The sequence below is a fragment of the Scomber japonicus genome, chromosome 18 (assembly GCF_027409825.1).
Source record: "Scomber japonicus isolate fScoJap1 chromosome 18, fScoJap1.pri, whole genome shotgun sequence".
Classification (NCBI taxonomy): Eukaryota; Metazoa; Chordata; class Actinopteri; order Scombriformes; family Scombridae; genus Scomber; species Scomber japonicus.
The window spans coordinates 22,106,297-22,122,805 of NC_070595.1; the positions used below are offsets into that span (position 1 = coordinate 22,106,297).

At 37.1% G+C, this 16,509-nt stretch overlaps 1 protein-coding gene across 1 annotated transcript; it reads right to left on the reverse strand.

The window, feature by feature from the left end:
- Positions 1-2,828: 2,828 nt before the first annotated feature.
- On the reverse strand, positions 2,829-6,214 carry LOC128379567 (protein PET100 homolog, mitochondrial). The gene is made up of 4 exons (XM_053339243.1): positions 6,100-6,214; positions 5,835-5,921; positions 5,688-5,720; positions 2,829-3,267 (listed from the first exon to the last, which is right to left on the reverse strand). The coding sequence occupies exons 1-4, from the start codon at positions 6,124-6,126 to the stop codon at positions 3,178-3,180; spliced, it is 237 nt and encodes a 78-aa protein (XP_053195218.1). The 5' UTR covers positions 6,127-6,214; the 3' UTR covers positions 2,829-3,177.
- Between the last annotated feature and the right edge of the window lie 10,295 nt (positions 6,215-16,509).

The window sequence follows — 16,509 nt, forward strand, 5'->3', positions numbered from 1 at the left end:
GTCTGAGAGTAATATCAGTATAATATCAGTGGTACTTTTCTTTTAATATAATAATGAAATATCTGTGAACAGCAACCTCATTCCAGTTGACTTTATCTAGAAATTAAGTGTAACCAATAACTATTAGGGCCTGACTGATACAGGATTTTTGAGGCCAATACCGATACCCATATTAGGGATTTAAAAAATTCCAATAATTCGATATATCAACCCATAATCTTGTATTACAGAATATGTATACAAAACACAATTTTTTTGGCAATCTGGTTATCAAACACTCACAAATATGTAATGGAGGCAGGATATTTTACAGTTTAACTATAAATACAGTGCTCTGAAAGGGTACACATTACTGGGAATTTAATAATTATAAATTCCTATAAATAATAAAACACATTGAACAGAAAAAGAACATATGTAAGTGTATTTTCAACTTGGGGCAGCGGGGCAAATTTAAATACTTAACAAAAAAAGTGGTGCATATCGGACAACATATATGCCGATACGATAAATCTGTGACAGGCCAATATTAGCTGACTGATATATCGATCTGGCTCTAATAACTATTAAAAAACACTAAATTTAACAATGTGAGTATCATTGTATTTGTTGCTCAGAGGCTTCTCACTGGTTCTGGTCATCACCAAGAATAGGGATAATTGAAACCTAAAGATAACAATAAGGACAATGTGATCACTTAGGCAAGGTTTATACCCTCAGTAAACCTATCCTGCCATCTCTTATCACAGAAGGAATATTATTTATCAGCCTGAAGAGTATCACATAATACTATATTTTGAATATGAGTTTCAAAATGAATTGCAGCTATAAAAAAACAAACAGCTGCAAAAAGGAAATACAGTCTTGGAGAGAGACTGTGAGACATTCAGCTGGCCACTGTTATTGCCAAATATATTTGAAGGGATCATTAAAGGGCTTTGGGAAAGCCATTTCATCACTTCATCATGATGGATGAGAACTTCAGCAGTTCATTAGTACGTTTGATGTCGAACACATCCAAGACTTAAGTGTGTCTGGACAAGCTAAGCACATCCCTGCCAGATACACTCATATTTGGAGGATCATAGATAGCTGTGCGGTTTGAAGAAGGTCACGGTGTAACTTTATGCCATAGTCAAAATGATTCATGAACTATCATTAAGTATGTGACAACAAGTATTACCGCTTAAAAAGGCATTAGCTTGCAACGGCTGTGTTTGGACTCCAGTCAGCACAATACCCTAGTAACAGCCAAGGTCAAATTCACACATAAATGGAGCTGGACAATCTACAGCACTTTGGCGTCATACTATGCCGTAGCATGCATATCCTGAAGTACACTCATCATACAGGCTACATGCTGGGAATTCTTTTATAACCGCAACCAGCTTACACATAAAATGGTGGTGAAAGCCTGATACGTATGCTTCAGAAGTTGAAACATTTTGAAATGACTGAGGTACATAGTCTGGTGTTTTATGTTGCTTTGTTCCAAGATGTACATTTGGGTCACATTTCATATGAATAGTCGATACCAAATTCAGTAATAATGAATTACATATTTGGTAATATATTTATGGTACAATCCTCCTCTTATTATGTGATTTAGCATTAAAGAATATATGGGGTCAGGGAAAAGTACATGTGGCACTTTATGAACAAGAACTTATGTTTTCATCTTTATTAACACACGCTTACAATGACACAATTTAAAGCTGCCCAGTCTGACAACAACTAGCCAATCAGACACTGGCTCAGTACAGGGTGATATGCCTTGCCGAAGGGCACTCCAAATTATATGTGCTGAAAAAGGGGTGTTCGTTATTAGCATCACATTTTTGTTTAAAAATATTAGTCCAGGGGATCAAACCAGCAATCCTCTGGTAATCTGAGGTTACAAATGTTGCCACAGAATGTGTACAACCTAAGATGCAATGTCATATACACACACCACAGTGGGTTAATTCTAATCCAGTCGGTGAATAAATAAATCACAGTTGGTTAAACAAAAGCAGTGCCTTTGTGAAAGACACCATTAAACTGACACGTCTACAAGAATACACTTAATCAGTGCCTTAAGGATTAACCTCACCACTGCTTTACACTGTGTTACAAATGGCAAAGAGTTTTACAACAGTTGTTAATTGTTATTGTATTTGGATGTCAAGCGTTGATCTCATGTATATTCAAGGTATGCGGACAAGGTGTGAAAAAACTCTTGAGAAATAAAGGAATAGGCAGTATGTCTCCAATGCAATGAGTCACTCTACACCTCAGAAAGTTACTGTTAACAAATACTCTCAGTATCTGATCTAGAGTTTGCCAGAAGGCATGAGGAAGTGTCTAAGACAGCGGTCAATGGTCTAACGACAACAAAGATGAGCTCTTAGGGAAATCATACGACAGCTATGGTTCACTACAACAAAAATTGGCGACACCAGAAAAGCACTATCATGGGGAAAGTCCTTTTCTGATTATGGTTTTGGTTGAATCATGCTGTGGGAATACTTAATTATGGCAGGAAGGTAGTGGTTAAAATGAAAGCAGCCAAATACTGATAGATCAGCCTGCTGTAAGTGAATTGTGGCTTGTGGGACGATTTCTTTCCAGATAACAAAGCAGAACATAAAGCCACAGCTACTGAGGACGTATTATGTATTATCAAGGCAGTAATTGCTCTCACAGGTGACAGTTCTACAAATATTGAATTAGGCAATGAATTAGTTTATATTTTAGATTTGTGCTCAATTTGAATCAGTTTCTGAAGATTTTGTCTTGTTTTGATATTAAGCACTGCTGATCAGTGTCATTCATTTGCAATACAATAATGATAAAATAAAAACACATGTACAAATCCAAAGGTATAAAGGCACTGTACTCAACAATAGAAACAGTGATAATTATATTAGATTCAAGCGGATATTTAACTAAAAAAGAACTATTTAATGACTGTGCCATCACAGCAACTCAAATGATGAGGCAAAGTCTTGTATTGGCATGATTTATCTCTGGAAAACACCCAGCAGACCTTTGGGATGTGTTAACTTTGCAGAGATTTCCAAAGTATCATGCTCTTACTGCAGTCCATCCAGTTTTCTTTTGCCAAAAAAACATTGCCGGACACTTCTCCATCGGTTGTTCTGAGAGCTTAAACAGTTGCATGTCAACAAATAATCCTCAGTTCTCAGACTCCATTGACATTTCTTTTAATATCCGCTGGTCCTTCCGAGCACGCATCCGCTCTTTGAAGTCCTCCAACTCTTTCCTCTGTAAATACACATAACACAATTATTTGAAAATGATTGAGTAGGCTGCCACCTAGTGGATGGAAGAGCTAATGGCTCCTATCACCACATTTACCCTCTTCAAATAATTATGACTAGGTTAAACAAAAGAAAATCAACTAAGATGCATGCAGACAAACAATGCAACACTGACTTGTGGTTTCGGGGGCGGAATCATGAGGGGAAAGTGAGGAAAAAGCACTGAATTATCAGCCCAATAAGTCAGTTAAAAAAATATTCAATTTGAAAACAGTATGGTCTGTCAGCTTGCTCGGACTTTCTTAAAATCAGCATCACAATGAGAAGCTCTGTTGGCCTCTGTGTGTGTGTGTAGTGACAGTGCACAAATAAAAGTAACTGCACCAGAGTTAGCTAGTAACTAATTTGTATTTGTAGTGTCTGGGCAGGAAAACAACAAAAAGAAAGAAAAACAACCACAGAACAACAAATACACTGCATAAAACTAAAATATGATATATACATATGATCAGTATAAAAATACTGACAGCCATAAGACTCTTGAATGCATAATATTGCACTTTTTGCACATAAGCTACCTCTTATTTATTTATTTACTATGATTTTATCAGGCACTGGATTGCACTTTATTTTAGTATAGCACTGGTCTTTTTTAACTGCTTCTGCCTTATTGTCATTTAATTGTTCTTATGTGTTTCTTAGGTATGATTATTTATTAGGGCTGTCAAACGATACATTTTTTAAATCGAGATTAATTGCAGAATTCCCATAGTTAATCGCGATTAATCACGTTTTGAATTGCATGTTTAAAATCCTGTTATTTTACATTTCAAGGCAGTTTTAAGCCCATAATGTAAAGCATTTCTTACCAGAGTGTCTTAACTGGGAATCAATCACGGGTCTGCTGCGACTCCCACACTCAAAAATGGTACTTTGGTGGAGCTGAGGCTCGCTTGGCTACACCTGGGTGTTTAGCGTGGAGGTGCTAACTCAAACTCGACGTACTCCGGTGGTAGTTAAACTCCGTTTGACACAGGCTGCATTTTACTTTTGACTTGTCAACTGAACCGTCTCAAAGTTTTTTAAAGTTAAACAAGCCGTTCAAAAGTCCAGTAGCTCTCTTACTTTCCATCACCGCGGTAGGTTTACTGCAGGAGGCCACTTCAAAGCATAGCGCTACAGCTAGAGGAGCCGTCTACGGGTGAGTAGAAGGGACAAAGAGGCTTGCAAAATTAAAATGCGATTTAAAAAAAATTAACGCGTTATGGATTGCATTAATCTAATCGCAATTAATGCGTTAACACTGACAGCCCTATTATTTATTTATTCTATTTTCTCCTGCACTGCCTGAGAAATGCAATTTCATTCCGCTGTATGAATTTAATAAATATGGTTGGAATCGCAATTAAATAAACTTGAAACTTGAAATACAATAAATACAGGGAAATCATTAGTGGTGACACTTTTGAGCTGACTTTAGACAAACCTTAAGGCTGTTTCTAAAACACTGCAAAGCTTCCTGAGTCTCTAATGTTTGTGGCTAAGGAATTCCACTTCCCCACTAATTATGGTTTAATTGTGTCATTTATCTATTTGCTTCAGAATGATACACTGAGAAAATCAGATAATTTATATTTAGAGAGAGAGAGAGAGAGAGAGAGAGAGAGAGAGAGAGACTGAGAGACTGAAACTATAATAACTGAAACTGAACAGGTGAGTGAATGTAACTAGTTCCTAACCGATATCATAACTGACAGTAGATTTTTTGGACCACGCAGTATTTCATTGTTTTGGATTGTTTTAATAATAATAACCATAACCATACATTTGCATTAAGCAAGCATGTGTCCTCTCCCATGTTAATAAGAGTATAAAAAAACTTCGAAAATATCCCTTTTAAAGTACATTTAGAAAAAAAGTAAAAATGTGTGATTAATTTGCAATCAAACATGGCAATCATGCAATGAATCGTATATATTTTAATGGATCGACAGCCCTATTATATATGTAATGACTTGGTTCGTTCTCACTTTTATATGGTCATATTATTTTTTTCTAATATTTTGAAATTTTAACATTTTCTAGATGGAGGCTTCAAATAAGCCTATTTTCTGTCATTATGTGCTACTTTTGTGTAAATTTTACCTTGTGCAGAAACTAAACTAAAGATCAAATAAAATCAAACAATATCAAATAAATCAAATAATTAAACACTGGCGAAAAAATAGATACAAATCTGTTTATGTAGTGCAGAGTATGAGGTACTTTTATAGCAAAATGAATGTGGAGTCAATAAAAATACATCATGAGTATTTATGGTAGTGAGTGCCGAGTGTGGCGTCACTATTACAAGCACGTGTGGTTTATTTGTTACTGAAGTCAATGACTTTATGAACACAGATGAGTTATATGAATTACACTTACATGACGTCCCTCATCAGGGGGGAAGATCTCCCTCTGGATACCAGAAAAAACACCGCCATAGTACAGAGAAACAGACACTTGTTATTATAAGAGGAACCAAACTTCACTTTTGAAAATAAAAAAACAACATTACTACACAGTACTGACCTTTCTCTTTACTATGTACTCTTCAAAGTACTCGGCTTGATTTGAGACCCAGAACATGGCCACAGGAAAGGACAAATACAGCATCATCTGCCCAAAACATCAACAAATACACCAACTTGTGAGTTACATCATGACCACTGTTAGCTTATTGATTATGACGAGCTAGATCAAACATACAACCTAGGCCGACTTGTGCGGATTTAAACCTGAAAACAAATACATAATAAACGTCCACGACTGTTGATTTAAAGTAGATGCTACTTACCCTAAAAACCTCTATTTTAACACCCATTTTCACATCGACTTCAGACCCAGAAGTGAAGTGTTATCTAAAGTCTAGCCACACAGCCGAAGACCTTCACACTAGTTCCGGGTAAGGTCCAATCACGTGAGAGCTGCAACGCATGCGCAGAGTTTATTTGGAAAAATTATAATTTTAACACGATTGAAATTTGACAAACACATGAACAATGAACATTTTATCTCTTATTATATTAAATACGAATGTTTCGAAATCTGAACTGTGTCATAAAGATATTTTGGACAGTGATAATCTACCGAGATATTCTTAACTTCAAAGATATCACCTGCTACTATACCCAGAGAATAATACTGAAGAACATCTTATTAATTTGTATTATTTTTTATGCCACATTGTTTATTCATAAACAGGAATTCTCAAAATCATCGCCTACAATTGCACCTTTCCTCCTAGAACTGAACTCTTTATTAAAATCACTCAAACTAGTAAATAATAAAAAAGCAATAGTTTCCCTGAAACCTCTGACTATAATATAAATCTAAAGAGGAACCCCACCTTTAAAAAAAAAGATGTATTTACTTTTATTTCAACTGTTGTATTATGTATCAAGTTATTGATAATATCATGTTCTTTATTTACTCATATATGTAACAAATTTCTGAACTGTATACTATAGACTGTATACGTGATGTGGTGTTTGCCTGAATGTGTCGTCAAAGTCCTTCTAAGGCTTATTATAATGTCTCTGGTGTAGTCCACTACCGGGCGAGGAGCCGTTCATTTCCTTGTATTTGAGGCGGGATCAACGCATGTCGATCAAATGCTTCTGTACGCTACTGGACAAACTTACAGCCAATCATACCAACGATAGAGGATGTATTCAGAGCCTGTAGGGAGCAGCGCGAACACACCCTTTTTATGAAGGAAAAATCATGTAGGGCAAGTTTTTGTTCTATTTTCAAAGTGAACTTGCCTTCCAATTTATTTAGCACACAATCTACTGCTGCTTCAAACAGTTGCTGCACCTCCGTGGCCGCCATGCTGGATGTAAACAGAGTCGCTCTACGGTCGTCATCACCTTGAGCCCGCCTCCCCGTTCTGTGATTAATTCCTTTTATACAGTCTATGATTAATTCCTTATCTCAGGCGAAAATTGTGTCTTGGTGGCCATGCTAACTTTCTGAGCTAAGTAGAATCTCGCTGGAATGAGAGCATGGGTATACCCAGTCAAGTCCACTGTTGTTTCAATAACAAACAAAAAAGAAAGGGGCAAAAAAGTGTTTGCCCACTGAGTGGCGCTGCAACCCATTGAATTTGTCAAGCTGTCATTTGTATCTGGACAAATATAGGCAGATAGGAAATGCTTGCAATAATCTACCTGCGTTGAATTTTTTGCTGTTCCTTAATGTAAAACAGTCAACCACTCCAGAATAATACTAGTCTACTGAATGATATGTCTTACAAATAAATTCGGTCTTTGTGGTGTTGATATATTAACTGGTTTTAATAAACCATTTTCTTCTGTGTTTTCCAACTCTTATCATAACTTATTTTTCGTTGACTCTTTAAAGAACCAACACCGAACCCAGACATGTTTTAAGATGTATGTAAAATACTTTTTGCCTGATATGAGATGAGAGATTAGATGAGATGTATCTTTATTGATCCTCCCTAGGAGAAATTCAAATTAACACAAGCAGTGACAAACATGAAATAAAATAATATACTATATACAATAAAGAATCTCTGTGTAAATAATGCAATATGCAGAAGCTCCTGAGATTATATACATGTGTGCAGTGTTCCTGGGATTAACATAGTAAAGACAGCATCCTTAAAATGACATCTTCTTCTTCTTCTCTCCAAAAAATATTCCTGAATCGATACAAATGCAAATACATTTCATCTGAAAGGTTTTCCTGCTGGAGACAAGAGGTCCCCTACTCCCCTGTACACTGAATTATCAGTGTAGGTGTGCTGGGAGCTTCAAGTTTCCACATCACACTTGTGTGAAGTTTAATATTGGACCCAAATTGGCTCCAAACTAGTTGTGATGTCACAAGTCATGTTTATAGAGAGCATAGAGAAACTTTCCTCTTTTAGTAGTTTAGCACAGTGAAACTCAAACATCCAACAATAGGAGCAAGAAGAAAAACACATTTTTGAGTGGAGGGGGACTTGAAGTCTTGGGAAATATGAATTTAATAAAAATCTAATCTCATTACAAATTGGTACGTCTGAAAGGAAGCCACAGTGTGTTTGGGTAAGTTATTGCCACTATTAAATCAGTCACTTTGTTTTACTTTTCCATGAAAAAGAGTGGCCACTGATACTGTTAGGAACACTTTTTTATTGGGTGGATACCGCTATGTGTTCATTGGAAGGACAGAAAAATCACAGCAAGGACAAATATTGTTAATAAAACAAAACTGAACTGAACAGTCTGCCTAACTGTCTACGGGAGCTGTTATAACTGTTGACACACACTCTTAAGACACATCTTACTACCAATGACTTCTCCTGAAGTGTATTTACTTGATGTTGTTTTATCTTGTCTTATCCTCTCATTTTAATTTAAGTTTATCTTATTTTTTTTATTTTCAGTTTTTCTCATAAATGCTTTGATTATCTGCTTTTATGTTAAGTTCTAAATGCATCAATTGTGCTATAAAAATAGTTGGTTATAAAAGTTATTATTATTATTATTATTGTTGATACTACAACTGTTACTATTGTTATTATCATTATTTGCTTAATTGGTACTGTGCCACCATTTAAGCCCACGTATGCTCCAAACAAGCACACATCATGATTTATTTAAAAAAATATATTGATTTCAAGGAATTAACAGAAATATATGTATTCGGTAACATGTTAAATATTAAAAAATGAGGAAAAAACCCTCCAGAGCAAAATCTTAAAGGTTGGACTTCAGATGTAACCCCCCTGTATAATAATCAACATTTTCATAGGTAACTGTAATTTAATTACACTTTTTTCTCAATAACTGTAACTGATTACAGTTATATTTATTAAGAAGTAATTAAATTACGTAACTCCCCTATATGTTACTAGCTACTCCCCAACACTGACCAAAAACATATTATCTGACATCAAATAGTTTTCTGTATGACTTTGACAGAGTGCATAATGCTAATTTTCACTTGACGGTTGTTTTATATTTTATGTTAATAGGCTACATTGTGTTGAATAAATGCATGTGCCATATAAATAATTATAGTTATAAAAGTTATTACGACTACCATTACCACTGTTACTGTTATTGTTGTTATTGTTATTATTATAATTATTATAGCTACCATAAAATATATTACCTGAAATCAAATAGTTTGGCTTTGTTTTCATTGTTTTTCTCATAAATGCTATGATTATCTGCTTTTATGTTAAGTACTTTGTGTTGCATAAATGCATCAATTGTGCTATATAAATAGTTTGTAATAGTTAAATTACATTATATTATCATGATTAGTATTACTACTACTAACAACTACAACTGCTATTATTATTGTTAGTATAGCTACTATAAAACATATTAATAGCTTGCTCTATGACTTTGGCAGGGTGCATAACGTTCATTTTCACTTTTAGCTTTATTTTCCACATAAATAATTATCCCGTCGTGTTTATTTAAAGTTGTTTTTAGCAAATCTAAGATAATATTTCTGCCCTCAGTTGCCGCTGAAGTTGCAGTCAGTCCGTGACGCGCTCTTTACGTCCTAAACGAAGACCTACGCGTGACGTCATCAGCGACGAGAGGTGTTCACGATCCTCGGAGAGAAAGATCCCGCGCGCCCTGGCAACCTGATAAACCCAGGTAAAGGCAGGCTGTTTCAAGGAGTTATTCTGCTCCATCATGTAAAAGTCAATGAACTGTTTGAGAAGACAGCAAGAAACACGGTGGCAGCGGCGCAAAGGCTGAACAGGTAGAGCTAAATGTCCGGCGCCCACTGAGATCGTTCACTTGATCGGCGGCCTGTTCTGGGTAGCTAGCTTGCGAGCTAAAGCTAGTTGGCAGTTGTCTATTAAAAAATACACAATAATCGCACTTACATTGCGTGTCTATCTGACATCCCGCACCCGGCTTACTCACTGTTGGACACACTTGCGCTACAAATAGCCCACCAAATGCTGTTACGACCACCGTGCTCGGCATCTATTTGCTAGTTTGCTCGTCGACTGTCTTGTGTTGTGTGAGACGGTGACGCCGTCACGGTGATGATGGCGCACACTCAGACTGAGGCTGTTTGCTGAGAATGCAGTCAATGGAGCAGATAACACTAAATACAAGTGTCAGATTCGTTTTTTGTACAAAGCCTTTGCTGCAATTAACTTGGAAACTAAATGCGTTGTTGTTTTCATATATATATCCGTTCGCTTTCAGTTTGAGTTGTGCTGTGTGTGGCACTGACGTCCATTACGAAACACAGGCAATAATCTATGCCCTGTGGCCTAACGTTAGGATCTTGGCTCCTCGACGATGCTCGCTCGCCAGCACTTATTACTCTGCAATTTATCGTTGTATTCACCACATCTGGTAATGGCCCCTGCACCAATTCAGATGTCTGTAGGTCTTATAGTGTTTATGTGTGACTAATATGGCTGGGTATGAGAGACAAAGCAGTGGCATTCAGCCGACCGGTGTGTTCAAACAGATCACTCATGCAGAGGCCCGTTATTTGATTTTGGTATACTGGCTCTGTTGTTGTCTTTGCACTAAGGTTTTTTCAGTTTTACATGTTTTTTTGCTTGTAATGGTTCATGATTATTGTTATAGTAGCAAGAGACTCAGAAGCTAGTGTGATGGTAACATACAGTACTGGTACTAGCTTACCTGCAGTCACATGCTTGTTTTGGATAGGCTTCTTTGCCTGAAGGTACACAAAGACTGGCACAGTTCAAAGCTTTAGGTATGCAGGTACCTGCTACCTGTGCTCTCATTTTGCATTCAACTTTAAGCCATGTTTTGTCTGTTTAGTGCACAGAGGTGTGTATTTATTAGTAAAAGCCACAGCTCAGGTTGTAGATTAAGTTGTCACTGCAGGTTAGTTATAAAAAGGTTTTATCTCTGTTTACCTTGGAAGTTTGTGAGTAAAGAGGAAGATTTGGGTCAAAGGGCGTAAAGTTACCAGGTAAACGCTCAATAAAAGACACTCAAGAGGGCAGAGCTTTTAATCATTTTATACCCAGTTGAAATTGACCAACAGCACTGTGTGTGTGTATTTGTTATGTTGTAAATAAAGATAATGCATCGAATCAAAGTGCTAGCCGATAACAGGTAGGCAGTAAGTCACACAGAGCTAAACTTATTAATCACGTGCCTCAAAATTGATGACAGTTTGTGGTGAGCGTTGTCTTTTTTTCCATGAAACTCATCAACTACTTGAAATATTTCCACATTGTCTAAAAATGAAACTGTGCGTGTGTGCAGCTTAATCTATGAACCAGTATCTGACTATAGATCCGGTTGTGATTTTGACCACAGATTGTAATCATGGTGATGTTGTATCATGTCCTAAGTGGAAAACACTTTTCTTGTCCTGTTGTTTTTTTTTTTGTTCTTTTTTTTCTTCTCTATTTTATTATTCCCCCTTTTTTTTTGGTTCTGCTCTCTCTGGTTTAGTTGCCATGGTAACACCATCTTTGGCCTACTTGTGAGTGACCTCTGAATGAAAAGAAGAGAGTGGTCTGAGAAGAAATGAGCGAGGAAACAAAATCTTATTGTGTGTGTGTGTGTGTGTGTGTGTGTGTGTTTATGTTTATATGTGTGTTTATATGTGTGTATGTGCTTCATTTATCACTTTTTAATGAGACATACAACAACTACGATACTGCTTCTACTACAAAATAGTATTGAACATGGCATTTTTGGTTTCTCTTCAGCCACATGAAAACAGCACATCTTTTTCATACTGTGGCATGTTGGCATAGATTATATTGATTGTTTTTTAGGTTTTTTTTAATCATTATGTGATACCAATATATTCAGTTTTAGCTAATACAAATATATATTTTTTACCATTTAATAATGCTCTGCTTCAAGGGCCATGTTGATCAAGGCTTTCGTATCATTAAAATAAGCCAATCTTAGACCAGTCTATGGGTCCTGTTCTTAATCACTTTTACAGTTATCTTGTCTGTCATCCACTTCATTTTCAACTCACTGTTCAACTACATGACTTCTAATATAACATTACTTGTAACAATAGTGTTTTTGTCGTAATTGGTCCTCTAATAATATCTTGTTCGGTTACAGATTTCAGCAACATTTGTCATAACTTTATGTGGAGCAAACATTTATGCATAAACTCCAGCTGAGGGCAGTCACAACTCACAAACCCGTGCCAAACACTTTCACACATTATAATTTCCCATTAACGACATTTGCTGTACACACTTGTTTTAAACATCGCTCAGTCTCGCTCACAAAGTTTCCAAGAGGTGTTTTAAGGAAGCTGTTATTTATTGCAACTTCCTATATTTCTTTACATCATCAAGAAGAAGCAGCAGTTTCATTCTGACTTCTTGATAGGTGTCACTCCCACGCGTGTTATTGTGAATGATGGAAGAGTAGCTTGAACATTTTATTGTATGACAAACATTTACACTCTGTTTCTAGTAAATTTATTCAGGTCCTGTTAAGATCTTTACTCCACTACATGGTCAGCAGTGCCACTGCCAGACTGCTGGAACAAGACAGGGAGTATTTCTTGGGTTTTAGAATAAATGTGCTGAGTAACACCTGGAAGCTTCTCAACTTGGGAACATGGTCTGAATACTTTCAGGGTTTTACTTGGTGCAGTTATTCAACAAACGTACTCATGTGGTGCATAAAGCGTCCTGTGTGAACATAAATGTCCTATGTGAATGCCTGTGTAGAGGAGATGATGGATTTGTCAATGACAACACTGCTTTAATATTAGATGATATATTCGCTTGACCTATTGTGTGATCATCAGTGAGTTTATGGACTATAACTTGACTTTTATATTATGACGTTCAGCCGGTTCCAGTCATTGTCTGATGGATTTGAGCATCATTTTAATTCTAGTGTACCTGTTTTAACATTGTGTACCTCATGTAGGGCCCTATAAAATCTGTTTTATTTTTTCACAAATTATGTGTAACCTCTGTACTGAGGGGTTAGTGTGGAGTTTTCAAAGTTTTTTTGCATACGAAGACAGAGCTGTGGCCAGCCACTTCGCCATGCTTACATTGTTTAGAAGGGGAATGGGCTCAGTGTGTGGAGGGGGCTTGTTGTGCCAACCAGTTTTGCTTCCCTCCATGCAGTTTTCCCCAGACATATGTTCCTCTTTCACACGAAAACAGCGTTTCATTCAAATTCCACGATATTCTGTGTTAAAAAATAAATTCTGTTCTAATCGGCCAATTCCGCGATTCCGTCCGCGATTCCGTGATCGCGGAAATCACAGGGCCCTACTCATGTTGCTCAGATCTAATAGGGAGCATAGTAGTAAGTCAATATATATAAATTTGTCAATCAAAAGTAAAATAATCGCTATTTTGACAATTAGTTAATAGTTTAACCCTTACATACTGTTCAGGGTCAAATTTGACCAATTTGTTATATTTGAAAGCTGTAAAAACACCCTATGCACATTTCTTTTGAGCCAGACCTTTACTAATGTGAGCCACAGTTAACAAAAATGGAAATAAAATACACCTTTTTTAAAAATGATGGTGCAGCTAATACACATTTTGTGTATTGTATAGTTGCACTCGTACAGCTTCATTACAGATTAAACAAACATTTATTAATGACTATTGGGGAATTTATGAATGTGAATTGTAGGGCTGGGCCGACGTAATCGATAACATAAATACGTTGGACCAAAACAAAAAGTGGCGGTAGCGGGTAGCAGCAGCAGCGCGAGTCATAGAAAAGTGCTCTAAAGACAGAAAAGTGGACAGTGAGAACAGTTTTTAATTAAGAATGGACCCTTATGACCCTGTGTGATAGAAAGCGTAGCGTTAGCAGCATGTTTGGATGATCAACAGTGAGTGTCTACACAGGAGGCGTTCAGGTACATGGTTAAGTGTAGGTCACCCACGTTTTGGAAGTGATCAGAGCCCAAAACAATGACTGTATCGAAGCATGTAAAAGTAGAAAACATTGTCAGTTAATCTCAACTGCTGTTTTCCCTTGATTTACCCTAACCCTAATCAAATAATCTGCAAATTAATCGATTATGATAATGATGATAAATAATTGATAGTTGCAACTCTTAGCTATCTCTTGCTGCATGTTTTTGAAAATGTATTTCTATTCAAAATTGCAGAAATTTTGCCTTTTTTAAAAAAAAAAGAAAGAAAAAGCTTAATATAAATAAATCTGATTTAGACTCTGAGGTGTGGAATCGACTCAGATGTAGAAAAAAATAGGTCAGTACGTTGTATAAAGTAAACGTATTGATTTCTTGGAGTCTGCAGGTTAAAAAGTCTAACCTGTAGTAAAAAGTTAATGAACAAACGGCAGATATCCTTTTGAATCACCTCTAAACTGACAGGTAATAGGTGTGAATGTGATTAAATTTGCATGAGATATTCCCTCATCCAGGTCCAGTAAGAAGACCGTAGCCTTTTGTACGTGCTGAAGTCTAAACGCTAAAGTCTTGTTTGCTCAGACGAGTTGATAGCGCAGTATATTGCACGTAATACTTTCCAGGTTGTTAAATGATATTTTCTAGGTGTAAAAAAAAAAAAGCACTACAATTTTTTGGTACTACTGTCACCACCTTCTCTTCTTTCTCTTGTTTCTCAACACATAAATAAATGTACACAAAGTGCATGCTATGCCATGTCAAGTTGGCAAATTGCCTGTTCCTCTTTCCTCTGCTCCAGGGTCCCTGTGGGTTTGGGGGCTGCTCTCGTGCTCTGATGATTAATGGAAGATCGCCTCACACTTTTCTCGCTGAGTCTCATCTCTCAGTGCACCGCTGCTTCGCTCCCTCTGACCCAACCCCCCAGACTCTGTGAAACCCTGTCCTTCACTTCCCCTGTTCTTCTCGCTATCATCCCTCTCTGCCTGCCTCCTTATGCCTGAATACAACCCCCTCCCTCCCTCCCTCCCTCTCTCCCTCTCTCCCTCCCTCCCTCCATCCTTCCCCTCTTTCCCAGTGACAGGGCCATCGGTTTGGCCTCCCTTGAATTGCTATAGGTTGGAGCTTTGTCACTCTGGCAGCTGCTGTATTGTCTCTGGGAATGGTGCATATGGCACGTGGACAGGGAAATGGGTCTGTGAGGACAGTGTCGGCGTCTGGCTGCTGCACAGAAGAGCTGCTGGCTTGTTTCATTTGGGAAATCGGGACATTGTGCATCGCGCTCACCAGTCACCTGACAAGTATACATTACACAGGGTGGCTCTTTACTCACCTGATCTCTCGGGGATTTTGACACATGACTAGTTTGGAGACTGTGTGTGGGGGCGTGCTGCTGTTTGCATGCACATTAGACTCATGATTGATTGAGAGGTCAGTGCTCAGTGTATATTATGTACAGAGACATGCAATGAATGTTGTTTATTTGATATACTGTGGTCAAGACTCACATGTAATATTTGAAGGTTTAAGCGGTTACATAAAGTTGTGAAATGTCAGGCAGTATCCACTCACCAGCAAACAATCGCCTCTGTTTACTAGAGCGAGGATTTGCTCTCGTGTTCTCCTGGTGAGTGGTGAAGCAGGAGGTGAAAAGTCTAGTGTCTCTTTTTGCGGGGTTAAGAGGCAGCATTGTCAAGGCAGCTCGGATTATTGGTGCAGAGTAAACCAAGTCTCCTTTCGGCTAAGTTCCCACAAGTGGAATACAAGATATGAACTGAATTTCCAGAAAATTGGCAAACAAACAAAATGGGAATTAATGTGTTATTTTTTTCCATGCACTTCTAATGTGTGCAAATTAGGAGTTGGATAAACAATGTACAGCACTAATTCTCTTTTGGAGAAGAAGAGTGAAATGTGCAATGAAACCTCAGGTAATAGAACACTATGTGAAAATGTAATACATGGAGAAAAAAGGCCTTTATGTTTTATGTATTTTTTCATGTATTATTTTGAGAAATATCACACACTCATTCACTTTTTGGACTTTTTCATCTCTTCATTGGAGCTGAAACTTGAGCAATGTTGGTCACGTGCGTCATCGTCATTTACAGTATTGGTTAAAAGTTTTGATGCACTTCTTTCATTCAAGAGAACAGGAAACATTGCATTATGATTTCTTCACTTAGTCTGTATCCATTTGTACTTGTTGCATTTTTTAAAATCATACCAACTTTCCCACCTCATCCAAGCATTACAAACTCAAAAACTTACATATTTTGGAAATGACGATACAGAAAATCTTAAGTTTACCTCTTGATGAAATCTGCCTGAACTT

Excerpts from the sequence above, each read along its gene's own strand:
- LOC128379567 (XM_053339243.1), bottom strand. The coding sequence starts at position 6,126 with ATGGGTGTTAAAATAGAGGTTTTTAGG. Across the intron at positions 5,922-6,099 it reads TTAAAATAGAGGTTTTTAGG|ATGATGCTGTATTTGTCCTT; the intron begins GTAAGTAGCATC and ends TGTTTTGGGCAG. Across the intron at positions 5,721-5,834 it reads AGTACATAGTAAAGAGAAAG|AGGGAGATCTTCCCCCCTGA; the intron begins GTCAGTACTGTG and ends TCTGGTATCCAG.